The sequence below is a fragment of the Caretta caretta genome, chromosome 23, assembly GCF_965140235.1.
Source record: "Caretta caretta isolate rCarCar2 chromosome 23, rCarCar1.hap1, whole genome shotgun sequence".
Lineage (NCBI taxonomy): Eukaryota > Metazoa > Chordata > Testudines > Cheloniidae > Caretta > Caretta caretta.
The window spans coordinates 5518440-5545388 of record NC_134228.1 but is presented as its reverse complement, the minus strand read 5'-3'; the positions used below and the strand labels follow the sequence as shown (position 1 = coordinate 5545388).

The 26949-nt window shown below is 53.0% G+C and overlaps 1 protein-coding gene across 2 annotated transcripts in view; it reads left to right on the top strand.

Moving 5' to 3' along the window:
- PPP5C (protein phosphatase 5 catalytic subunit) overlaps positions 1 to 24495 on the top strand; it is a 49814-nt gene extending 25319 nt beyond the window's left edge. For both annotated transcript variants that reach the window (XM_048833051.2, XM_048833052.2), the window contains 8 exons: positions 1956 to 2054; positions 4060 to 4165; positions 6277 to 6419; positions 6779 to 6866; positions 17579 to 17619; positions 18364 to 18542; positions 19924 to 20005; positions 22443 to 24495. In XM_048833051.2, coding sequence (XP_048689008.2) covers positions 1956 to 2054; positions 4060 to 4165; positions 6277 to 6419; positions 6779 to 6866; positions 17579 to 17619; positions 18364 to 18542; positions 19924 to 20005; positions 22443 to 22505 — 801 coding nt within the window. In that variant the 3' untranslated portion in view covers positions 22506 to 24495. The remainder of the gene's footprint in view (positions 1 to 1955; positions 2055 to 4059; positions 4166 to 6276; positions 6420 to 6778; positions 6867 to 17578; positions 17620 to 18363; positions 18543 to 19923; positions 20006 to 22442) is intronic.
- The last annotated feature ends 2454 nt before the right edge of the window (positions 24496 to 26949 follow it).

Here is a 26949-nt window from a genome sequence, read left to right as displayed (position 1 = left end):
AATGTAGTTCTAGCCGTGTTGGTCCCAGGATATTCGAGAGATGAGGGGGTCCAATAAAAGATTATTACCTCAGCCATCCAGTCTCCGTAAATTCCTGCTGGTCAAAATGGACCCAGTATTCTCCTTGTGTCCTCAGTGCGAGCAGTGTTACTGTGCCCTGTTAATCAGCTGCCATGTCCAACCCCAGAGGTGGTTGCATTTCACCACGGATGTATTAATTTAGATGGAACATATGAGCCCAATGAGTCAAAAGCGTTAACCTGGCCCTGCAGCTGTCCAACATTAAACAGAGTTAAACAACTTGTGGGGACCTCAGCCTGCTTAGCACCATGGCAAGCGCATTGTTAAACGTCATTTTAGTCTTTTATTCAGGATACAGAAAATAAGGAAAAAGAGGTTGAAATGTAAAATATTAAGTCAGGCTTTCATTTTAACAGCCTCACTTGTTCCCTTTTCCTTTAGCTGGACGGATTTTAGAAAGAAACTCCCCGTCTCTGACATCTAAAAGACTGGCACTAAAGATGGTAGTTACTATACGTTTGGGGGAAGAGAGACAAAGTTAGTTGAAATGTGCTTGAGCGGCTGCTATTAAAGTCTGAAAGATGAGAGGAGACCAGACAAACAGCCACAAGAGGAAAGACAGAAAAGACAGCTTCTGTCTGTGGTTGACTTTTACTTGCAGCCTCACTGCTGGAAAAACTCAGGCCCAGCCCCCGGTCTGATCAGCCACTCTGAGACCTGGCAAACTTGTACCAGCATCGGGCTGTTTAGGGCCTTCCTCTGGGCTGCCTCCTTCTGGTCCCAGGCTTACAACAGTGTTGGCCAGCTAAGCCAGACTCTTATTAGACCGAAGGAAAATGGAGAGAGACAGGAAAGAGAAGAAATAAGGTAGGGAAGGAAAAGGGCACATTGGAGGAAGGAGACAAAGTCTCATGTCCCAGGTAGTATTCAGAATTTAGCTGGAGCTACTGGAGGTGACGATATCATCTGGCTCCCTCCGTCTGGTCTGGTCTGGTCAGGTCAGGATATGTCTCAGGATTGGGATGAAGACAGTCCAGGGTCCAAGGAGATGGTGGGTGTAGCAGCCATGATGGTGAAGCATGTGTCTGAGTCAGCCAGCCTCACGGTTTCATAGATTCCAAGGCCAGAAGGGACCATTTTGATCATCTAGTCCGACCTCTTGCATAACCCACACCAGTGAACTTCCCCACAGTCATTCCTCGAGCAGATCCTTTGAGAAACCAGCCGCTCTGGATTTAAAACTTGGTGATGGAGAATCCACCATGACCCTTGGTAAATAGTTCCCATGCTGCCAGCTTTCTCCTCCCCCGAAGTCTCTTTTGGAGGATCCCGGAAGGGCTTGATGGGTGGGATAGTCCGTCCTTTCATCATTTTATCCAATTCAGCCTGTTTTCTGACACACCAATTTTGGTTTGTTGATTTCCAGTCCCACACTTGTTTACCAGGCACGATCTTAACACAATTGTTGAATTATATCAGTAGGCATTTTGGTTTAGACCGATTCAGTCCTTTTGTCTCCCTTTGGCACGTTTTCCCATCAGCAGTCGTTATAGTTTATTAAACGTATACTCACTTTTTAAAGTTAAGCTTGCAATTAGGGTAAATGTGTAGGCCCAATTATTAGACCAGTGAGCAGTCCCTGTTTAAACACCTGGCATGCCCCCTCCAGACGTGTGTGGGGAAATGATCACTGTATGAACAGCTGCCACGCTCCACCCCAGACGTGGCTGAGTTTCTGTGCTGGGTGAGGGATCCCAGTATAAACAGATGCCATGTCCCACCTCAGAGATGGCTGTGTATCCACAGTGGGCTGAAGCCACTCTTGCAAAGTGCTTTGGGATCCTGCATGGGGAGAGGTGCTCTGTCTGGCTTGGGTTTTACTTTTCTTCTGTCTCCTTCTCCTTTTTCTCTTCTCCTCTCTTGGCCTCTCCCAGACAGAGAAGGTCACGGTGTGCGGAGACACCCACGGGCAGTATTACGACTTGCTGAATATATTTGAACTGAATGGGCTGCCGTCTGAAACGAACCCATATGTATCCTTTGCTGGTTCCCCCTTTGATCTAGCATGTGATGTGTGCTCTCTAGGAACAGGAGGTGACAGGGCTAGGAGACAGACCTGGGTTCTGTTCCAGCGCTCGGATGTATTGTTTCCCCTCCCCATGCCTTGGTTTCCCCATTTGTACTGTGCGGGAAATGGTCCTGACTGCCACTGAGATCTCGGCATAGAGCAGAGGTGGGCAAACTATGGCCCGCAGGCCCCATCCGGCCTGCAGGACCCTCCTGCCCGGCCCCTGAGCTCCTGGCCCGGGAGGCTAGCCCCTGGCCCTCCCCTGCTGTTCCCCCTTCCCCAGCAGCCTCAGCTGGCGCAGTGCTCTGGGCGGTGGGGTTGCAGGCTCCTGGGGCAGGGCAGCTGCAGTGCCCGGCCTGACCCGGTGCTCTGTGCTGCGTGGTGGCGTGGCTGGCTCCAGCTGGGTGGCACGGCGGTAATGCCGCCAGCCACCGATGCTCCAGGCAGCACGGTAAGGGGGCAGGGAGCAGCGGGGGTTGAATAGAGGGCAGGGGAGTTTGGGGTGGTGGTCAGGGGGCGGAAGTGTGGATAGGGGTTGGGGCGGTCAGAGGGCGGGGAACAGGGGGGCTGAATGGGGGCAAGGGTCCCAGGGGGGCCAACAGGGAACAGAGGGGGTTGGATGGGGCAGGAATCCCTGGGAGGACAGTCAGGGGGCGAGAAGTGTGTGTGTGTGTGGGGGGGAATAGGGGGCGGGAGGCCGGGCCACGCCTAGCTGTTTGGGGAGGCACAGCCCCCCCCCGCCGGCCCTCCATACAATTTCCAAAACCCGATGCGGCCCTCAGGCCAAAAAGTTTGCCAGCCCCGGCATAGAGATTATACTCCCACAGTGACCTGTTCCTGACTGCCGTGCTTTGTTGAGCCTGACAGCAGAGCATGAGTCCTGAGTCGGAGGGCTTGGGGAATGAGTTAAAGCTACACCTTGGTGGTGCTGGGCTAAATTCTCTCTAAACTGCCCAGCTGCTCAGCAGTGCCATGCAGGCGCTCAGGGCTGCGGTGGGGAGAGATGCTTCTCCCCCAGCCCTGCTGTGGTGGGGAGAGGCGCCGCTCCCTGCTGGCCGCAGCCCAGCCCCCGACCTGCCACGGCTGGGGGAGAGGCGCCCTGACCCCAGCCCAGCCCCGGACCTGCCGCGGCCAGCGGGAGAGGTGCCTCAACCCAGCCCCGGCCCCAGACCTGCTGTGGCTGTGGGGAGAGGAGCCCTTCCACTGACCCCCAACCCAACCCTGGCCTGGACCTGCCGCGGCCAGGGGAGAAGCACCTCTCCCCACGCAGCCCAGGTGTTGCTGAGGGGGAGTCCGCTCTCCCCGCTGTAGCCCCGGGGGAGCCTGCACCCCAAACCCTCATCCCTGGTCCCACCCCAGAGCCCGCACCCCCAGCCGGAGTCCTCAGCGCCCCAGCCCTCTGCCCGAGCCCCCTCCCACACGCCAAACCCTTCGGCCCCACCCCCTCCACATGAATTTTGTTATGTGCACCAGTTTGGAGGTGATGTGTCACACATCACCTCCATATTGGTGCACATAACAAAATTCATTCCTCACATGCGTGGGAAAAATTAGAGGGAACACTGGAGCTAGGGTGTCCTAGGGGGGTCTCTAAGATGCTTTCCGGGGAGAGAAGCCGGGGGGGGGGTCACACACCATCTGTCAGGCCTTTGGGTGGGACTGGGAAAGAGGCTCCAGAAAAGCGGCGTTGGGGAGAGGAAAGGTGCTGAAAGGGAGGGAAGGAAGGCTGGCCCAGTGGCTAGGGCTGCCAGCCTAGGGCTTGGAGACCAGGGTTTAAGTCCCTGTGTGGTCTTGAGCCAATCCATTAGCCTCTCTGTGCTTTGGTCTGTAAAATGGCAAATCCCAGGGTTGCTTGCTCCAGTACTGTGGTGGTGTCGGGGGGGCCATACAAGTACCTAAGGTGGATCACAGTGTTCTTCATCCCAGAGTGACGCCTGGGCCCGTTTTCCTGAGCGCAGCCACCTCGGCAGATATTCAACGGGGATTTCGTTGACCGCGGCTCCTTCTCCGTGGAAGTGATATTAACGCTGTTCGGTTTTAAGCTGCTGTATCCGGATCATTTCCACTTACTCCGTGGTAAGTGCAGTCCCATCCCACCTTGGGGTGGGAGGGAGCAGCGGGAATAAGCCACTGGAGAGCTCTGCTTTGTACTCAAGTCGGGGCAAGAGCTCCCCAAACTGTCCCCTTCGCTGGCTGTTTTCCTGGTGCTTCCCCAAGCTGCAGCAGAGACCCAGAGTTGGAGTTCTCCTTCTTAGCAAAGCTGGCTTCTCCAAATCCACCTGCTGTCTCTGAGATTCCCCAGCTGCAAAGGATCATGGGGATCATCATGGAAATGTGGAATTCCCTGGATGCTCTGGCTTTCGCTCCTTTCCTACCCTTTCCCAGCTCTCTCATGCCTTTTCAGTTGGTCTCTGGGTGGGTCACAGTCTCCGAGTCATTGATATTTTATGGTTATATCTAGCCTGAGCGTCTGAAAAGACCTGGGTGCATCCCTCCCCTAAAGCTAACTTAGCCGAACCAAGCGGGCATGAAAATTCACCAGCCCTATCACAGAGTCTGCGTGCCCACGGTGGGGAATGAGTTAAACCCACCGAAAGTGATGCCCCCGTCCACAAAAGAACCAAGTTGCTCAGGGCGATCGCTCCTGTATAGCAGCTGTCACCACTCCCGCTTGGCAGCAATATTAACCTCTTCCCTGCCAGGAAGGAGAGAAAGGTGCCACCATTCACAGCCTTCCGCATGCTTGAGAAGCTGAGCTTTGCCAACCAGCCCAGGCTCTAGATGACTCTTGTGAGGGGAGCGGTTACCCCACCTGGAGGCCCTCCAGTGAGCAGCAGCCACGAGATCCACATTTAAGGCCTGCCAGTCCCAGAGTGCTTTGTTTCACTGATCACTTCCTGCAAGGCCAGAGGGGCCCACTGCGATGATCTGGTCTGCCCCCCTGTATAGCATGGGCCAGAGAGCTGCCCTGAAGCAATTCCTGTCAGAGCCGGTATCTTAGAAAAACCATCAGTCTTGATTTTAAAATGGCCACTGATGGAGAATCCACCACAGCCCTTGATGAACTGGTGCAATTGGCTGATTCTCTTCACTGTTAAAAATTAGCACCTTATTTTTGGTCGGAATTTGTCTCGCTTCATCTCCCAGCCATTGGCTCTTGTTAGACTTTTGTCAGATCTAAGAGCCCATGATCCCATATTTGTTACTTCCAGATTGTGTTCAAGTTACCCCTTCACCTTCTCTTTCAGCTAAACAGGTGGAGGTGTGGGAGCTGATCCCTGTCAGGCATGCTTTCCAATCCTGGTTGATCACGGTGTGAACACAGGAAAGCATCCCAGCTCACAAGCCAGTTGGGGCTCGGTAGAGCCTCCAGAGAGGGAGGAAGGAAGGATGGACCAGTGGTTAGGGCACAAGCCTAACTGTTGGCAGACTTGGGTTTAAGTCCCAGCTCTGCAACAGACTCCCTGTGTGACCTGGGGCAAGTTCCCTAGTCTTTCTGCGCCTCCATTTCCCCATTTTTTGAATGGGGATATTAGTCCTGCCTTGCCTCATCGCAGAGCTGGGAGGATAAATGCATTAAGGATTAGGAGATGCTCAGATACCAGAGTGAGGGAGGCCAGGTTTAACTTCAAGTTAAAAGCCACTGCTTGAATTTTGCTCAGAAATGCATGAGGGAGCCAGGTAGCTCAGGGTTAATGAGGTGACCCCCGCCACGTTCTGCTCCGTGTGGACAGCGCTAACCCAAAGGGCTGTCCAGCCAGTGAGCCCAGATGAAATGGCTAAACTATCCTTGATCTGCCTTAGGAATTGTTTGGGGGCAGTTCTCTGGCCTGTGCTATACAGGAGTCAGACTAGATGCTCTCTTCTGGCCTTGGAATCAGTGAATCTCTAAAGCAGTAAAACTCCCCCCATCCCCCTTGTTAATGCTGGCTGTCAAATCAGCCCAATGATGGGGGCTTCCTTGGGGAGCAGCCACACTGACCTTTATTAATGCATTAAACCTTTCGCTACTATTCTGGTGGCTCTGTGCTGCAGTGAATTGCTCAACCCCATCCCTCCCTCTGCCCTGGGGAAGGGACGACAGCCAGTCTTGGCTGTCTGTTGGCCAGAGCTGGGCAGCTCTCCTCTCTCCAGCTGGACCCCCGTTGGTTGGTTGATGTTTTTTCCCACACCTCTTTGGCCCCCAGGGAATCACGAGACGGACAACATGAACCAGATCTACGGGTTCGAGGGGGAGGTGAAAGCCAAATACACAGCCCAGATGTTTGCGCTTTTCAGCGAGGTCTTTGAGTGGCTGCCCCTGGCGCAATGCATCAATGGCAAAGTATTGGTGAGAGCGGAATACAGCACTGCGGGGTGGCGGGGGGACACGCATCCGGACCGGCAGTGGGCATGGAGAGTAGCCCAAGGCCCGGTGTGTAATCCTGAGCATCTCCATGGCTTGGATCTACCTCTAGCCCGACTGTTACCTCCCTCGGAGCTGGTCTGGGAGGGCACTGTGTGTGTTAAACCCCAGTCAGAGCAGGGGTCTGACATGTCCCCTTGCCATGTACTCCCCTTCCCAGCTGTTCCTGCCCGCCCCCCATGGGGGGGGGGGGGGGGGCGGAAGGCTAAGGCAAGCTCGTTGCTGTGGCCTGACCTATCTGAGCACCCTCTCCCCACCCATGACCTGTGCTGTGCTCCTGCCAGATAATGCACGGCGGGCTCTTCAGCGAAGATGGGGTCACGTTGGACGACATCCGGAAGATTGAGAGGAATCGGCAGCCTCCGGATTCAGGTCAGGACAGGAAGGCGCGCCCTGCATGGGGTGGGGTGTTGTATATGGCCGGGCCTTTCCCGCTGCAAGGGATTGCACTGGTGGGGTGGGACAGTCCCCTGCGTGCACCGATCCTGGCCCACGGAGAGAGACAGGGAGAGCCCTTTTGGTTTCCTTGGATCATACTGTACAGCGGAGTCGTCGGCAGCTGCCCGCTTTTGTGAAGCACCGGTCCCTGTATTCTGTGGGCACCTCCGCTGGTGCTAATCCGTGTCGCCCTAGTGACTACAACGGCTCTGTGCTGGTTTACATCAGTGGGGAGCTGGCCCGCATAACGCTCTGGGGCTGTGCATGACCGCACCCCTGTCCCCAGCTTGGCCAGCTCACACCAGATCCTCCTTCCTTGCTGCGTTTTACGCCCCATGGGACTGGGCCTATCCGCGGCGTGCTGGTGTCAGGCGCTGCAGCATGGTGTGGAAACCACTGAGGGATCCCCTGGATCAGTTACCTGGAAGCCAGTCGAAGGGTATAAATCTGGAGGAAGTAACATGTGCTGTTTAAAGAGGCAGGACTGAGGAATGTTGAGGAATGTAAAGGAATTAAGTTTTCGCCAGATAACCTGGCCCCCTTCCAAGGGAGCTGAGGAAAACCTGGCCGCTGGGGTCTTTGAAACAAGGCTAAATAACATATTTGAAAACACAGGCTAGGGAATGACTCTGCCCTGAAAGGAAAGCGATCATCTATGATGCGGACTTTCCATTGCTCATTTCCACGAGGGACTGCTTGGCTTGCAGAGTGGAGTGTTTTCCTTTGGAAACTGGAGTGAGTTAATGTTCAGCTCTGTAGTCACGCACCGGGCCAAATCGATCGCTGCTGTCAACCCACCAGCTTCGGTAAAGTCGCCCGTGGCTGCCTCCAGGCCACGGTGCTTGTGACCACGGTGCCTGCGTGGGAGTCCAGAGGGCTGTACAATTTCAGTTGGATAGAAACGTCAGAGCAAAGTGTCAGGGAGCCGGCAGTGTGGATTTATGCCACATGCTGCAATCTGATTTCACCCCACCCCCAGCTGAGGAGAGCCAGGACATGCCAGTGCTTGGATGGGAGACCAGGGAAAGGGACCCCTGCTGGGCTGCAGGAAGTGGGGCTGGTGGTAAGTAACCTTCCCTGTAAGTCAATACAGGAGCAGTGCCCTAGGGGGTGCCGTGCTGCAGGAAGTGGGGCTGGGTGCTAGGGGGCTGCCCCTGTAAATCAGTATGGGAGCAGTGCCTTAGGGGGGGCCGTCCTGCAGGAAATGCTGCTTGAAGGACCAAACTAGCCAGTCACTGCCTGCTTTTCCCAGACCGGCCTATGTAACCGGGGGTGTCCTGGCTCAGATCCAGCTCTGGTAACAGTTCCACCAGCGGTTTCAATTAGCTCCACTGTTCCAGTGCACGGTTACACAGTCGCTCCCCCCGCCCCCTCCCCGAGTTGGTGGCTTTCCGTGCTGAGGGACAGATCCTTAGCTGTTCGTATCCCCCTTGGGTGACCAGATGGCAAATGTGAAAAATCGGGACGGGGGGTGGGGGGTAATCGGTGCCCCAAATATCGGGACTGTCTCTATAAAATCAGGACATCTGGTCACCCTATATCCCCCAGTGGCTGGGTGTGCTTAGAACATGCTCCCTGTGCCTGGTGTCCCATGCCACCGCCCCCCAAAAGCTTTGTTTCTTTTTGTTAACTTTTCCTTCCAGTGGCATCACGCTTTAAAAGCACGTTTGGGTGCCCACTTGGATCCTTCTCCCTCCTGTAGTTTCACCGCCTGAAAAGGCCTCAATGCTCAGGCGTGTCTCTAAAGCACTACATCTCTCTGTGATCCTAAGTACCAGGGAGTCACTTTGCCTCGTTCAGGTTTTTGTCTGGCTCTCATCACCACACAATATTTACCATATTTATCCTCATAACCCTCCAGAGAGGCAGGGCAGTGCTGTAATCCGGTTTTACAGATGGCGATAAGGTGCGTAGACAATGAATTGGCCACGTAGCCCAAGTACTGGGTTAGTGCTCTAACCACTGGGCCCTCCTTCCTCTCCACCAAGATGGTCAGGAGCAAAACCCTAAACCTCTGACTGCCAGCTGCCGGAGGGTGGGAGGGGATAGACGGGTGCATCACTCCAGCTGTCCAGTTCTTTGTACACCCCAGAAGACGGGACACTGGGCTGAATGGACCATTGGTCTGACCCACTGTGGCCATTCTTATGTACCAGGAGAGGTGAAGTGACTTGGGAAATCTTCTGTTCTTCATTGGGAAACCAAAAAGCTTTTGTCTTTTTGATGAAATCCCAATATTTTTGGGGGGGAATGAACATAAGAGTGGCGATATTGGGGCAGACCAGTGGTTTGTCCAGCCCAGTACCCTATCTTCCAATAGTAGCTGGTGCCAGATGAACACAACCAGGGCAATTATTGAGCGTTCCATCCCCTGTCATCCAGTCCCAGCTTCTAGCAATCAGAAGTTTAAGGACACCCAGAGCATGGGGCTGCGTCCCTGGCCATCTTGGCTAATAGCCATTGATGGACCTGTCCCCCAGGAACTTATCTCATTCTTTTTTGAACCCAGTTATACATTTGGCCCTCACAACCTCCCCTGGCAGTGAGTTTCACAGGTTGACTGTGCTCTATGTAAAGTACCTCCTTATGTTTGTTTTAAACCAGCTCCCCGGGTTCTTATGTTATGTGAGGGGGTAAATCACACGTCCTTATTAATTTTTTCCACCCCAGTCATGATTTTATAGACCACTCTCATATCCACCCCTCCTCAGTCGTCTCTTTTCTAAGCTGGACGGTCCCAGGTTTTTTAATCTCTCCTCATTTGGAAGCTGGTCCATCCCCCCTCATCATTTTTGTTGCCCTTCTCTGTACCTTTGCCAGGTCTAATAAATCTTTTTTGAGGTGGGATGACCAGAAATGCCCGCAGTATTCAGGGTGTGGGTGTACCATGGATTTATATGGTGGCGTTATGATATTTACTGTCTTCTTATCTATCCTTTCCTAATGGTTCTTAACATTCTGTTCGCTTTTTTGACTGCAGCTGCGTGTTGAGCAGATGTTTTCCGAGAACTAATCACGGTGATTCCAAGATCTCTCTCCTTACGTGATAACAGTTAATTTAGACCACATCATTTTGTATGTATAGTTGGGATTATTTTTTTTCAATGTTCATTACTTGGCATTTATCAACATTGCATTTCATCTGCCATTTTGTGCCTGGTCACCCAGATCCCTTTGTAACTCTTCATGGCCTACTTTGGACTTGACTGTCTTGAGTAACTTAGTATCATCTGCAAACTTTCCCACCTCAATATTTATCCCCTTTTCCAGATCATGTATGAACATATTGAACAGCACTGGTCCCATACAGATCTTTGGGGGACCTGGCTGTTTACCTCACTTCTCTGTGAAAAACTGACCATTTAGTCCTACTCTTTGTTTCCTGTCTTTTAACCAGTTACTGATCCATGAAAGGCCCTTCCCTCTTATCCCATGACTGCTTACTTTGCTGAAGAACCTCTGGGGAGAGACCTTGTCAAAGGCTTTCTGAAAGTCTAAGTACATTATATTCACTCTATCACCCTTGTCCATATGCTTGTTAACACCCTCAAAGAATTCTCCTAGATTGAAGCATGATTTCCCTTTGCGAAAGCCATGTTGACTCTTCCTAACATATCATGTTCATCCGTGTGTCTGATAATTCTGCCCTTTACTATAGTTTCAACCAATTTGCCAGAAAAATTAGGAAATTTGTCTTGTAGTCAGGCTTACTGGCCTGTAATTGCCAGGATTGTTTCTGGAGCCTTGTTAAAAAATTGGCATTACATTAGCTCCCCTCCGGTCATCTGATCCAGAGGCTGATATAAGCGATAGGTTAAATACCACAGCTAATAGTTCTGCCATTTCATATTTGAGTTCCTTCAGAACTCTTGGGTAAAAATCACCTGGTCCTGATGACTTATTACTGCTTAATTTATCCACTGGTTCCAAAACCTCCTCTATCGACACCTCCATCTGGGACAGTTCCTCAGATTTGTCACCTAAAAAGAATGTCTCAGGTGTAGGAATCTCCCTCAAATCTTCTGCGGTGAAGACCGATGCCAAGGATCCATCTAGCTTCTCCGCAACGGCCTCCTCTTCCATGAGTGCTCCTTTAGCATCTTAATTGTCCAGTGGCCCCACTGATCGGCCCACTTCCTGCTTCTGATGTACTTAAAACTTGCTGCTAGTTTTTGTGCCTTTTGCTATTTGCTCTTCAAATTCTTTCTTGGCTTGCCAGAGTTTATGCTCCTTTCTATTTTTCTCACTAGGATTTGACTTCCAAACATGATGCCCTTTTGCTTCTAATGGCCCGTTTTACTTCTCTGGTTAGCCATGGTGGCCTTTTTTTGCTCCATTTACTGTTTTTATTTATTTATTTGGGGTTTACATTTAGTTTGAGCCTCTATTATGGTGTTTTTAAATAGTTTCCTTGCAACTTGCTGGCATTTCTCTCTCTCAATTTCCATTTAACTAACTTTCTCATTTTTGTTTAGTTCCCCTCTTTGAAATTGAATGCTACTGAGATGTGGGGTTTTTTGGTATTTCCCTCCAGAAGGATGTTTATATAATAATTTTATGGTTGCTGTTGCTGGATGGTTCTGCTAATCTTTTGGATCTTGTGCTCTGTTTAGGACTAAATCAGGAATTGCCTCTCCCCTTGTGGGTTCCAGGACTAGGTGCTCCAAGAAGCCGTTATTAACAGCGTCTAGATATTTTATCTCAGGATCTTGTCCTGAAGTGACATGTACCCAGTCTGTATGGGGATTATTGGAATCCCCCCTTATTTGTTGTTTTTGTTGCTTCTCTAATCTACCTGAGCATTTCACAAACACCATCACCATCCTGGTCGGGTGCTCGGTGTATATTCCTGCAGCTATGTTCTTATTGTTCAAGCATGGAATTTCTGTCTGTAGAAATTCTGTGGCACAGTCTGATTCATTGAAGATTTTTACTATGTTGGACTCTGCTTCCTTTCCCACACAGTGCCACTCACCCACCAGCGCGACTTACTTCGTCATTCCTCTGTATTTTGTACCCTGCTCTGCCTGTGTCCCATTGGTTATCATTGTTCCACCAAGTTTCTGTGGTGCCCATTACAGCAATATCCTCATTTAATGCCAGGCACTCTAGTTCACCCATCTTAGTGTTTAGACTTCTAGCACAGGTATACAATTACTTATACAATTTGTCAGTATATAATTGTCTGCCTTCTTCTGATGTAATTGAATGGAACTCTTTCATTTGATTGTTCTATTGTTTCTCTTACCTGTACTTTACCAACTTCTACCCTCTCCTCTTTATTAGGATTCAGAGCATGTAGCCTCAACCAGGGCTACATGTACCCCTGGGGGTATGTAGGGGGTCTTCCAGGGGTTACGTAAACTCCTGTAGATATTTGCCTAGTTTTCCAACAGGCTACAAAAAAAGCCCTAGCAAAGTCAGTGCAAACTAAAACTTCATACAGACAATGATTTGTTTATACTGCTCTTTATACTATTATGCGGTGACATAGCGTGCGTAGACACACTGTATTAGATATGCGTTCGATATCACTGAAGCATTCAGGCATGCTAATGAGGTTGAAGTTGTCATGGTGTGTATGTGGCCTTGACGTAAAAGGGGATAGATTTTTTTAATACGAGGAGCTGGAAGTGGCCATGGTGAAAATGGCAGGAAATTGAAAATGACTGGAAAAGCCTCATCATCAGATCTGCGAGGCGTGTATTGCTTTTGGATGCACATCTACACAGAACGATCCACCTCAAGCTTTGTGTTTCCTTTGCGGAGAAACTATCGAATAGCCGTATGAAGCCAGTGCATTTGCAATGACGTGAAGATATACCCTGTGCATGCGGGTAAGCCAGTAGAATTTTTTCAAAGAAAGCTTTCTGAGGTCCAGACTTACCAGCTTAAAATGAAAAAAGCGTCGACTGCTTCTACAGATGCACTCAAAACTTCATCTGCGGTCTCCCTTCTTGTAGCAGAATCAAAGAAGATGCACGCAATTGCAGGAAATCTGATTCTGCTTGCCGCTGTGGCGCCTGCTTGATAAAAAATGTAGCTGATACGCACCCGGAAGTACCCTGATGAAGTGACAGCGTGTGCTGTAGAAGTGAACAAATGGCTGAGGATACTGTCTCTCAGCTTATAGGGAAACTTAAAATGGCAAAAACATTTGCTCTTCAGTTTGATGAGTCCGCTGATATCAGTGGAGAAGCTCAGCTGCTTACAGTCGATACCCGAAGCCACTGATATCAATGAACACATAGTGTTTTCCAAAAGGATAAAGGCCAACTCCATGGGCGGCGGTGGGTGTCAGAGGCCAGGGGAAGCTAAGCCTCCTCTAACCCAGGCTGTGGTCCCACCCACGCTCTGCCCCAAGGCCCCGCCCATGCTCCCCCTCTCCCCTGAAGCCGGCGGGGGCTCAGCTCCAGCCAGCAACCTGGAGCTCAGGGCTCAGGCCGGCTGGCGGCCCAGAGCTGCTAGGGGTTGGTTGGGCTGGCCAGCAGGCCAGGGGTCAGGCCAGTGCTCAGGCCTGCTGGCCAGGCTCCTCCAGCCATGGGAAGGAGGGACTTGGGGCTTCGGCAGGCGAGGGGGAGCGGGGCCTTAGGCAAAAGGGGCAAGGCTGGGGGGCTAGCCTCCCCAAAAGTGGGGGAGTTCACACGCCTCCCATGGCCAGCTCAACTGGAGAGGACATGTTTAATTGACTTCATCTGCCCTGACGGGGCTGCTGCAATGACCCGGAGAGTGAACAGACTTATAGTTATGATCAGGACAGAAAACCCTTCCTTGCAGCACCTGCACTATGCTATCTACTTGCCTCAAAAGAGATGCGTTCTGAGCTGTATGAAGTTTTAAATGAGTCTGCCAAAACTGTCAACTTTCTCCTGTCTAGGCCACTCAATGCTCGCCTGTTTCCCGTTCTTTGCAAAGAGGTGGAGTCTGAACATCAGCAACTGTTGCTTCACACAGAGGTTTACTGGCTTTCAAGAGGGAAAGTACTTACCAGAGTGTTTGAATTAGGCACGGAAGCTCACGTTTCTTTCTGATCATTCATCCCCTCTTGCTTCTGTGTTTGACAACGTGTGGTTAGCTCAACTTGCCAGCCTCGCAGATATATTTAGCAAGCTGAATGATCTAAATTTTTCCACGCTAGGCCATGACACTAACATTCAGAATCTCTATGGCAAAATGCATTTACCAAGGAATTCTGAAAGTCCAGATGCAGAGACAGAGGCTGTACCTGTTTTCCGCTGCTTCCTGCATACATCACTGATGTCTGCACAGGGGAAATTTGAGCAGAGCAAAATTAAAGAAATAACAGTAGATCATTTGGCCCGCTTGACATCTGAGTTCAAGTAATTTCCCCAACGTTTAACACAACTCCACTCAAGTTGGTAAAAAACCCATTTGTTTTGTCAGATGTTAGCTCTCTGCCAGCCGGAAAGAAAATCTTCTTGAGCTATCCTCAGACCGGGGTCTGCGAATGGCGTTTAATGACTCCGCAGCAGCCCAGTTGTGGTGTTTAGTACAGAGAGAGGATGCTAACCTTGGGAACCAGGCTTTGCTGGGTTAACATCTCTGGGAAGTCTCATGTTCTGCTAAGACTGCCAGCCAGCCAAAGAACAGGAATAAGAGACTCAGTGTGGAGAAAAACCGAATTGTTGGTGTCGCTCCACCTCCTCCTGGCGTGACCAGGCTCAGGAGTGGAAACCAGGGCTCGGGTATCACACTGAAATGAAAGTACCGTATTCATAGTCCAATCGCCTTTGTTTATAATTAGATAGTAAAAATGAGAGAGTCTGCAATTGTTCAGTAACTGTGTGGCTGTGACACCTTTGTGTTTTGATGTCCGGTTTTGTAAGCAAGTAGTTTGTAAGTGAGGTGAAACTTGGGGCACGCCAGACAAACCAGACTCCTGAAGGGGGTACAGCAGTATGGAAAGGTTGAGAACCATTGATCTAGAGTGTCCACTTTAATAAATCCTCCCCTAGGGGAGGGGGCTGGAGGGGCCCAGGGGACTGAGCCGGGGAGGGTGGAGGGAGGGTCTGGGCTGGAGGGGCCCAGGGGACTGAGCTGGGGAGGATGCTGGAGGGTCCGGGCTGGAGGGGCCCAGGGGACTGAGCCGGGGAGGGTCCGGGCTGGAGGGGCCCAGGGGACTGAGCCGGGGAGGGTCCGGGCTGGAGGGGACCAGGGGAAAGCATACAGGGAGTGGAAGATGGGAGAGATCAGCAAGGAAAGCTACCTTATTGAGGTCAGAACATCTAGGGATAAAGTGAGACAGACTAAAAGTCAAGTAGAGTTGGACCTTGCAAATGGAATTAAAACCAATAGTAAAAGGTTCTATAGCCATATAAATAAGAAAAAAACAAAGAAAGAAGAAGTGGGACCGCTAAACACTGAGGATGGAGTGGAGGTTAAGAATAATCTAGGAATGGGCCAATATCTAAACAAATACTTTGCCTCAGCCTTTAATAAGGCTAAAGAGGATCTTAGGGGTAATGGTAGCATGACAAATGGGAATGAGGATCTGGAGGTAGATATTACCATATCTGAGGTAGAAGCGAAACTCGAACAGCTTAATGGGACTAAATCAGGGGGCCCAGATAATCTTCATCCAAGAATATTAAAGGAATTGGCACATGAAATTGCAAGCCCATTAGCAAGAATTTTTAATGAATCTGTAAACTCAGGGGTTGTACCGTATGATTGGAGAATTGCTAACATAGTTCCTATTTTTAAGAAAGGGGAAAAAAAGTGATCCGGGTAACTACAGGCCTGTTAGTTTGACATATGTAGTATGCAAGGTCTTGGAAAAAATTTTGAAGGAGAAAGTAGTTAAGGACATTGAGGTCAATGGTAAATGGGACAAAATACAACATGGTTTTACAAAAGGTAGATCGTGCCAAACCAACCTGATCTCCTTCTTTGAGAAAGTAACAGATTTTTTAGACAAAGGAAACACAGTGGATCTAATTTACCTAGATTTCAGTAAGGCGTTTGATACCGTGCCACATGGGGAATTATTAGTTAAATTGGGTAAGATGGGGATCAATAGGAAAATTGAAAGGTGGATAAGGAATTGGTTAAAAGGGAGACTACAAGGGGTCCTACTGAAAGGTAAACTGTCAGGCTGGAGGGAGGTTACCAGTGGAGTTCCTCAAGGATCGGTTTTTGGACCAATCTTATTTAATCTTTTTATTACTGACCTCAGCACAAAAAGTGGGAGTGTGCTAATAAAGTTTGCGGATGATACAAAGCTGGGAGGTATTGCCAATTTAGAGAAGGACCGGGATACAGGAGGATCTGGATGACCTTGTAAACTGGAGTAATAGTAATAGGATGAAATTTAATAGTGAGAAGTGTAAGGTCATGCATTTAGGGATTAATAACAAGAATGTTAGTTATAAGCTGGGGACGCATCAATTAGAAGTAACGGAGGAGGAGAAGGACCTTGGAGTATTGGTTGATCACAGGATGACTATGAGCCGCCAATGTGATATGGCTGTGAAAAAAGCTAATGCGGTCTTGGGATGCATCAGGCGAGGTATTTCCAGTAGAGATCAGGAGGTTTTAGTACTGTTGTACAAGGCACTGGTGAGATCTCATCTGGAATACTGTGTGCAGTTCTGGTCTCCCATGTTTAAGAAGGATGAATTCAAACAGGAACAGGTACAGAGAAGGGCTACTAGGATGATCCGAGGAATGGAAAACCTGTCTTATGAAAGGAGACTCAAGGAGCTTGGCTTGTTTAGCCTAACCAAAAGAAGGTTGAGGGGAGATATGATTGCTCTCTATAAATATATCAGAGGGATAAATACTGGAGAAGGAGAGGAATTATTTAAGCTCAGTACCAATGTGGACACAAGAACAAATGGATATAAACTGGCCACCAGGACGTTTAGACTTGAAATTAGACGAAGGTTTCTAACCATCAGAGGAGTGAAGTTTTGGAATAGCCTTCCAAGGGAAGCAGTGGGGGCAAAAGATCTATCTGGCTTTAAGATTAAACTCGATAAGTTTATGAAGCAGATGGTATGATGGGATAACATGGGTTTTGGTAATTAAATATTCATGGTAAATAGGCCCAATAGCCTGTGATGGGATATTAGATGGGGTGGGATCTGAGTTACTACAGAGAATTCTTTCCTGGGTATCTGATTGGTGAATCTTGCCCATATGCTCAGCGTTTAGCTGATCGCCAGATTTGGGGTTGGGAAGGAATTTTCCTCCAGGGCAGATTGGAAGAGGCCCTGGAGGTTTTTCGCCTTCCTCTGTAGCATGGGGCCCGGGTCACTTGCTGGAGGATTCTCTGCTCCTTGAAGTCTTTGAACCATGATTTGAGGACTTCAGTAGTGCAGCCATAGGTGAGAGGTTTATCGCAGGAGTGGGTGGGTGAGATTCTGTGGCCTGCGTTGTGCAGGAGGTCAGACTAGATGATCATAATGGTCCCTTCTGATCTTAATATCTATGAATCTATGACTGAGCTGGGGAGGGTGGGGGTCAGCTCTGGGCTGGAGGGGCCCAGGGGACTGAGCCGGGGAGGGTGGGGGGAGGAAGGCTCACTCAGTCACAGCCCATAGCTGGTGTAGGATTGGCCGTGAGGGCGGCGCTCCCCCAGCACACCCCGCGTGGAGTGACATGTCCTCTCTCCTCCTTGGCAGGTCCCATGTGCGACTTGCTGTGGTCCGACCCGCAGCCTCAGGTGAGTGTGCCAGTGAAATCCCCCACATCGTGTGCGCGCGACTAGTTCTGCTCCCGGTGCGGGCTGTGCGCCGGGCTGTTGTCCTCCACCCCCACTTCTGCACAGAAGCGCCGATCACAGGCCGAGTGGGTCACTGCTCAGGGTAGAGGATGTGGGTGGGCTGACTCAGAGCGGCCTCTGCTGGCTCTCACCGGGGTGGGGCATCCCGGGAGCTGTGGGCATCCCCCCACTGCCTGGCAGCTGATGCTGGTTCTCCACCCCAGCTGACAGCTCACTGCTGGGGGGGGGGAGGGAGGGAGGGACCATCTGCTGCTCTGCTTGGTGCTAGCCCAGGGTCAGCCCCACCCTCAGACAGTGGCTGGGGTGGGGTAAGTTTGGGCTCAGCTCAGATGCTTGGCAGGGGCTTTCCCGTCTCCGCTGGCACAAGCTTGTTTGCTGTGAGGCTGAGGGACTGTTGGGCCATGGAGACTGAATCCCCATCGCCTCCTAGAGGTTTATCGGGGGCGGAGATTGCCCAGGGCTGTCTGTAGCACCTGGTGCCAGCCCAAAGGTCTGGCAGGCAGGAGGGAGGAAAGCTGCATCTGGGAGATCACAAAAGAGTCGGCAGGGGCGTCCACACTGCATTGTGAGCCTTGGTCTGTGGGATCTCTGCTCCCCCCACCACGTGCAGACCCCTCACCCCACTCAGCCCTGTCAGGACATGTTCAGTAACTCCATCGGGATCCCCTCGCCCCGCCTTTCCAGAACGGCCGGTCGGTCAGCAAGCGCGGTGTGAGCTGTCAGTTCGGGCCTGATGTCACCAAAAGCTTCCTGGAGCGGAACCAGCTAGATTACATCATCCGGAGCCACGAAGTCAAGTCCGAAGGCTATGAGGTGACACACGAGGGCAAGTGCATCACCGTCTTCTCGGCACCCAACTACTGGTGAGTGCTCCGGGCCGTGCCCTGGGGCCCCCTGGGTGGCCATGCCATGCAACAAGCTGGGAGTGTCTCTGTTTTTTCCAGGGCCTGGCCTGTAGGGGCCCCTGCTGCTTTTCCAGCCTGCTGCATTCAGATCATGAAATCTCAACCCCAGGGATCACTGCACCCTTCCTCCCTCCCCCACTCCACTGAGATGCAGCCACCTCTGAGGTGGAACATGGCCACTGCTTGTACTGGGATGGCTCACCTGCTGCTGAGATGCAGCCACTTCTGGGGCGTGGCAGTTGGTTAGTTGGTTACAAGGTTAGCGCAGGAAGTCAAGAATCCTGCGGCCAGGGGGAATTCGCTAGATGTTCCCAGGAAGCCGAGCTTCGTGCTCCTCCTGTGAGAAGAGCTGTCGATTCTTAACAACCCCCAGGAGGTCAGGATCTCAGGCTTAAATCTTGTCCACGCTTCCTACACCCCCTAGCACTGCGCTGGGGCATTGGGGCCAGCGCTGATTGCCATGGGAGAGCGCCCCCTGCCGAGCCCCTACCCTGCTTCCTGCAGCACGGTGCCCTCTAGCACCGTGCTGGGACATTGTGGCCAGCACTGAGTGCGAGGGGAGTGCACCCCCTGCTGAGTCCCCGCCCCCCTGAATCACAGTGCCCCCTAGTGCTGCACAGAGGCATCGGGGCCAGCACTGACTGCCAGGGGAGAGTGCCCCCTGCTGAGCCTTCTGTTCCGCTCCCGACAGTTTCTGGGTTTCTCCAGGAGGTCTCAAGTCATGGTACAGTACTGACCTAGCCCATCTTCGCGGGTGAGATTGAGTGGGATGACAGCACAGGGCTCCAGGCTGGTCTTTTCTGGGCAGGAGCAAAGCCAGCTTGGTTAGCATCTACATTTCCTGCCTCCACCACCGGGGAGGGCGGATTGCCTGGGAAAGGGACGCAGTGTGGCCGGCAAGCAGCTAACAGGCTGTGTGCGCATGTTGTAAAAGATAGCGTTGACTAGTGATTAGAGCTGAGAGGGCCGTGGGGTCTAGTGGTTAGATCAGGGGAGGAGGCTGGGAGTCAGACTCAGGGGTTCTATCCCCAACTCAGCAAGTCTTGGGCGCGTTACTGCTCTGTGCCTCGGTTTCCCCATCTGTGAAATGGGGTCCCAGCCCTGCTGGTGAAGCGTCTGAGGTTTCAGTGGAAGTACTGAGCGCTGCTCGCCCTCCTCCTTGGAGCTGCCTCCCTGAAGCACGTGCAGCAGACAGGTCTGGTTGTTTTCTCCCATGCAGCAGTATAGTCAGGGGCGGTCCAGGCCCACTGGGTAAAAGTCAGGGAGGTCTCTGTGGACAGGGGATGGGAATCCCCTTCCTTTGCTGGACGTAACCACCCCCCATGCATTCTCTCCCCAGCGACCAGATGGGGAATAAAGGTTCATACATCCACCTGCGGGGGTCAGACCTACGCCCCGAATTCCACCAGTTCACAGCTGTGGTGAGTGATTTGATTGTCCCGTTGGGGCCTCTGGGCGCTGACTGCACCTGCCCCTGTGGGCCTGCCTGCCTGGGGCAACCCCCTCTGGCTGTCGCACTGCCTAGGGGTGCGGTTTCGTTGGCACGGCCTGTTTCCATGGCTAGGCAGACAATCCCAGTCCTTCCCCTGCTCTTTCCGCCTGCCTCTTGGGGTTCCCTGCCCGTCCAAACCCAGCTCCAAGCATCGGGTAACCAGACCTGGGCGGGCCAGTTGTGAAATCTCTGAGCTTGTCCTGGGCTATGGGAGGTGCTTGTCCTGTCCCGCACCATCCTGCCCTGTGCTCCTGTGTGCAGATAAAGGGGCCCTATAGGCCACTCTGGCAACATGAAGAGGCCTTTGAGGGGGGCAGAAACGCCCACCACATCCCCCGCACAAGGGGCCTCCCCAGCAGGTGTGGAGTGTGGAAGAGAAAGATCAGGCTTGTGCTTAGAGCACACTATGCTGTGACTATTTTCTGCCCCCCAGGGACCATGGGGCAGAGAACGTGAGTTAATTACAGCAGCTTCAAGGCTGTTCTTACACCAGGGTCCCAGAATATGGGGAGCGCAGAGGGGGCTTAAAGCCATCCCCTGTCCCTCTCCCCAATGACAGGGACAGGGGAGCTGGGAATGGGGCCCAATGCCACTGGAACGAGGCGGGATCCTGGAAAAACGTGTCCACCGTGTGCCCCTCCAAATCTCCCAGCTGACGGGGTCAGCCTCCCTCGGATGCTTTGGCCACAGGCTGATCAGCAGCCGGGCACCAGCTGCTTGGGAGCTGCAGTGTTAATCCTCCTCCCTGGGAGAAGGAATTTCACTGAAGTTTCATCAGGCCTTGGCTGTGAGGGGATGTTTACCCTTTGCCTGTCTCTGCTCCTGGCTGCCTAGATGCAGTGAAGTCATCTGCATTGGGGTGGGGTCCCCTTATCTCAGCCACAGGACCTCTGGGCTTGAGGGGGTTTTCCAGCCCTGCTGGCTAGAGGCCTACAGTCATGTGTTGAAGGGGGAGTCAGCCATTGGCAACAAGGCTCCTGAGGGGAATGAACCATGGGATACAAAGGCTGGGAAGCTATTAAACCCCTCCTGTGGGGCAGTGGAGTCTGAGGAATCTTAAAGGGACAGGGCCTGATTCTCAGAACAGCTGGGCAGCCTCTGCCTCGTCAAAGGGCAAGGGGAGAGACAAGTGCCCTGTAACTGTGGGGGGAACAGGCCCTTAGGGGTTATGTTTGCCAAGGTGCCTAGTGATTCAAGGCCCAATTTGAGACTCCCAAAGGGTCTGATTTCGAGAAGGGGCAGGAGCCATAGAGATGGGCAGTTCTAGGGCGGGGGAGAAGTTCATTTGCTGAAAACGACCATTTCAAATGGAGCGAAACTGTGTGCGAATTGAGGTCAAATTTGGCTAATAACTTCGTCCGGAAAAAATAACAACACAATGGAATAGTTTAGAAACGCAGAGTGAAAACACCCATTAACTCACTCGAAAACGGGTCCTTTAATTCCACCCAACGTGGAATTCCCCCCCCTCCCCCGTTTTTTTGGTTTTGGTCAACCTGAACCGAAGTGGTTTGGGATTTTTTTTGGTTCAGCCGCTGACCGGAAAAATCAATTTGTCACCTGGCTCTAATCCCCAGTCGAGAGCCACGTGTCTATGGTGGCGCCCCATGTTACATTTTTACCAGCTGTGTGGGCAATCCTTCCCCCCCCAGTACCTCCTGACACCCGGCCTGGGCATTGGGATCTGCCCAGCCCCCCTTGCTCTGCACGTGAGCCCCTGTAATAGTTAATTTACTAGCCATCTGGAGTGTCTGAGATCCCAAAGTGCTTAGGCGCTCAGCATGCGTCCGTCACTTCCCCCAGCGCAGAAGCACAGCTGTGTTGAGGTAAAAGCGCAGAAGTTTGCCAACAGCTGTCAGCCAAACCACACCCGTTCAGGGCTGGAAGTGAACAGAAACTGTGGGCCTGACACAAGGACGCAGAGCGTATTTATCCAACTGGAATTTATCTGGGAAGAGGCAAATGCCCTAGCTCGTGGGTGGAGGGGAGATCCCATTTCACCTCTGACAACCACAAGGAATCAAGACCTTGATGTTACCTATTACCCCCAAAAAACACTCCCTGTAGCACAGTGCCCCCTACTGCTGCTCTGGGGGATTGGGGCCAGCACTGACTGCCGGGGGAGAGCGTCCCCCACCCTGCTCCCTGCAGTGTGGCGCCTCTTACTGCCACCCTGGGACATTGCTTGAGAGAGGACAGCGCCCCCTAGCCAGCACCTTGGTTACCGTCGCAGTCTCCCCACAGCCTCTTGGTGTGTGATTCTGCTCCCCGAATGGGCAGGGGGCTCTGCAGATACCATGGGAGGGAGTACAGTGCTGCCCCCAGAGCCCCGCCGGGCCCTAACCTGGCCACCTCTTCTCTTTCAGCCTCACCCGAACGTCAAACCGATGGCCTACGCCAACACCCTCCTCCAGCTGGGGATGATGTAACCTCCCCTGTCACCGCCGCCCCCACCTGGAGGCCCCCCATGCTAGGCAGAGACGGCCCCTCGGCCTTTTTACTTTCTTCCGCCATCAGCCCGGGCTGGCCAGGCGCCGGAGCGTCCATCACGAGGGCCGGGGGAGGGGGGGTGTTGCCGTGGTTCTCTTCCCCCCCCCCCCCACCGAGCCCATTTGTAGTGTTGCCGTGAGCTGGTGCTGCACAGCTGAGAGGCAGAGCATTAGCAAGGAGTATTTTTTTTTTTAATATATTGGAAAGATTGTATTTATTCCCAGGCCTCGCTCAGACTCCGGCCTGGAGCAGAGAGGCCGCTGGGCCCAAGCCGGCTCTGTCCGCGGCCCGATCTCTCCCAGCAGACGGTATTGGCTTGCAGGGTGGAGCGTGGAGGCCTCCCCTCCCTTCCCCAAGTGCTCTGGCTTTGAGGCGTGTCTCCGCCAGTGGTCTCTGGGCTTGGGGGTTTCAGGAGCGGCGAGGGGGCTAGGTGGGGTCAGAGGTTAGGATCAGGTCACAAGCAGAAGCAAGGTGTCAGGCGGGGGGTGGGTCCCATCCCTAGTCGTCCTCTTCCTCTGCATCAGAAACCCAGGGTGGGCAGGCAGGGCTCTGCTTTCACCAGCTTTGGAGGCACTCGCTGGCACAGCTCAGAGAGGTGGGGTGAGAGCTCGGCCCAGTAGGGATCCCTGATCACATCCCTGGAGGCATTCTATGGTCGATGGATCTGAGCCTGGGATCCCCAGCTGCCAGTCTGACGAGGTCTCTAATACTGAGACTTGGGCCTCGGGACCCCTGGCTGCTGGGATCTGGGACCCGGGACCCCTGGCTACCTGTTGCACAGGACCTCTCTAATACTGGGATGTGGGCCCTGGGACCCCTGGCTACCAGTCGCACAGGACCTCTCTAATACTGGGATCTGGGCCCTGGGACCCCTGGCTGCTGGGATCTGGGCCCCGGGACCTCTGCCTGCCAGTCTGTTGGGAGCTCTCAAATACTGGGATCTGTCTCCCAGGACCCCTGGCTGCTGGAATCTGGGCCTGGGATCCCTGGCTGCTGGGATCTGGGTCCCAGGACCCCCAGCTATCCGTCTCACAGGAGCTCTCTCACCCTGGGGTGCCCCTCTTCTAGATCCCCTGTGAGCTTGTAGCTCCCTGCTGCAGAGGACAGGGGCAGCATACGCCCCTCCCTCCCCATGAGACGTGCTGTGTCCCCGGGCGTCTGCCTCCAGCCGGTCCACAAAGAAAGAAGTAGGGTTAAGATTTTGTCATGGTTTGTTCAGTAAAAGCCAGGGACGGGTCACAGGCAATAAACAGAAATTCACAGAAGCCAGTGCCCCGTCCCTGGCTTTCGCTCAACAGAACGCTGACAAAATGGGGCTGACCCGGGGGGGGAGGGGCGGGGGGGATGGATGATGAGAGCCTGAGCCCTGCGGCGGGGAAGGTAAGCGGGGAGGTCCACGGCGGCTGGGAGATGTGGGACCCCCCATGGCAGCTTGGCGCTCCAGGGGGCCCCCTGCTGGCTGACAGCTGAAGTCCCACCGCCCAAGGGCTGAAGCGGAAAATGTCACGGACGTCTTGGGAAGTGCTGGAATCCGCAGCCTAATCTTAGCCTTACAAATAAGCAATAGGGGTGTGGGTGTTGGGCTGGCAGAGGCCCAGCCTCCAACTCATGCCAGGAGTGGGGGGGGGAGGATGTGTGTGTGGCAGGGGCAGTGGGAGGGGGGGCAGCAGACTGGATTTCTTGGGGTGCTTTACCCCACTTGCCCCTCCCCCCCACCGTTGCCCCCTTCTCTCAGCCTGGGGAGCGTCGGGCACCTCCTCGAGGTAGAGCCTTTTGTGCCATGTGCGCAAGCCAACAGCAGATGCCTCCAATGCCCCTGGGTGTCTCCGTGCACACCACCGGATCCAGGAGCCCACCCTCCACCACCACCTCTCGAGCTATTTTACTGTCTGTAATTAAAGATGTTAAAATAAAGTAATTATTATAAGCCTTGCGGGCTAGCTGGCCACTCCTGTGTCCCGGCCCTGCCCTCCTCCTCCTGCCCCCCAGCAGATCGCTTGCCCCGAGAGGCCATAACTCCCCCTCCTGTTTTCCTGCCAGCTCTGTCGTCCCCCACCACAGATGGATCTGAAGCATCAGCTCAGCCTTTAGCCTGCTCTGTCACCGAGCCTTATGAACGGTGCTTTGTGTTTGCCAGCCGTAGACCTCGGGGCAGCCTCCTCTCTCTTTTACAGCAAGAGAAACCGAGGCACGGAGACGGGAAAGGAGCGCGCCTATGGCCTCCCACGCAGAGGCAGAGCTGGGACAGGAACGCAGGTCGCCTGGGTCCCAGTGCTGTGTTCAAGCATTGCATGATGCTGCTTCCATCTGCTCCTTGAGCTAACACTTTGTCCCATCCCCGAGGGCCTCTCGAGTGCTTCTCAGACCTTGCCAAGTCCTCCCCCCTGCACCGCCGAGTGGGACAGGCCTGGGCTGCCAAAGCCCCCCCGTCTACACAGGGAAATTGATCTGTGGAGCTCGAGCAGAAGGACTCTTCCCCAAGCCCTTAGATCGCTTATCCAGGGCTATAGAACCCAGGTGTCCTGCCTTCCCATGACTCAATGCCCGCCAGCGCAGTGGGCCCATCCGGCCTGTCCCAGGCTGCAGAAAGCGCATGGAGAAGTGTCAGGTTGGCTGCGGGCGCCTGGTTACAATAATCCTGCTCTGCTGGTGGTCGGGGGCCCGGCGTTCCCTCCCAACCCCTGTCACTCACCATGGGCAGAAGCCACTCGTGCTCTGTATTCCTCCTGCGTGCATCCCAGAGCACTCCATCCCCTGCTGCTTCCCCTTCTCCAAATATTTCAACCTGCTGAGTGTCCCAGAGGATCCCGGGAACCCTGTGACCTGCTGGAACAGGATGCTGCAGCTTTGGAATCAAGAGTCACTGGTCAACCGTGTGGTGGTCAGAGATCATCTCCCTTCACGCTGGGCGTTCAGTTTCCACCCTGCTGCAAGAGGTTTCCCCGGGAAGGAGTTGGTTTGATACTGTCAGCTGGTGCATCAGTTCCTTCACAGCAAAGTGCATGAACCTTGTGTGTCTCCCTCGAGTCAACGCTCACCTCCTCTGTCTCCTCAAGCCCTGCACTGGAGGAGCCGTGGGGTGATGGTGCTACGGGCTCGTAATCAGCTGCTATGAAAGGGACTGGGTGGATCAGGGGAATGGAGCTTTTTCCTTGCTGGGGGCGGGTTTGCGGTTCAGCCCAGAGCTGACACCCCGTCCCTGCCCTGGATATCATCAGCCAGCTACTGATCACACAACTGCTGCTGGCATTCGTGTTGGCGAAGGGGCTTGGAGACAACAGAACAGGATGCAAAGGCACCTCTGAAGAGACTCTAGCTGGGCTCCGTGCAATGGGGACCTGGTCAGAGCTGGCCAAAAATTTTGGCAAAAAGTACATTTTGTGAAAAATGTAAATGTCGTGAAACGGGGCATTTGACCCAACCCTCGTTTTCTCCCCAACTTTTCAATTGGTCGCAAATTTTCATTTTTGATTTGACTCCAAATGATTCTGTCCCCGCCCCCGGACTTTTTGAAATTGCCAGTGGGCTGAAAAAAAATCTGTTTGCCCAGCTCTAGACTCAGTGGCCTGGTCCCCCAGATCCATACTCTGGTGCTGCCATGAAAATGGCCTTTGCCTTTAGTTCCTCAGCATATCTGCTTTGGAAAACAGCTGGCTCCTGGCTTCAGAACCCCTCGCCCACAAAAAACATGGCTGTCTTAGCCTCGAACCTTCTCCCCACCTAGCTCCTGGCTTCAGAGCCCCATGCCCACAACAAACATGGCTGCCTCATCCTCTAACCTTCTCCCCACCTAGCTCCTAGCTTCAGAACCCCATGCCCAGAACAAATATGGCCACCTTACCCACTAACCTGCCTCTTGGGTATCTCCTGCTTGGCAGGTGGGGGAGTCTTAGTCCCTCCCCTCCTTTCCTTTTGTTGTAGTTAATCACATCCCCCAAAAGTGACACTAAAAGAACCTTATGGAGCTTGCAAAGACAAGCACGCAGCTGTTACCAAGCACCAGGTTTAAGGATGTCCCCATAACCTTAATGCTGCCCCCCCTTGTGTGCATCATTGGGAGCCGTCTTTATCACATGCTGTTTTAGAGGCAGTGTGGCCTAGTGGCCTGAGACTCAAGAACCCAGGGTTCTAGTCCAGGGTCTGCCATCGGCTGACCTTGGGCAAGCCACTCCCCCCACCCTCAGTTTCTTCATAGTATTATTGAACAGAGCTGAGTTTTCGGTATCTGTTTTACACTGAAAAAATGTCGGCTTTTGGCTGCCGCAAAAAGAACATTTGGGGAGTCTGAGAAGCTTGTTCAAAAAATATTTGTTTCTGTTGACCGCCTTGTGGGTGGGTGGGTGGATGGGGGTTTTCAGCCCACTTCGAATTCTCAGTGCAGTC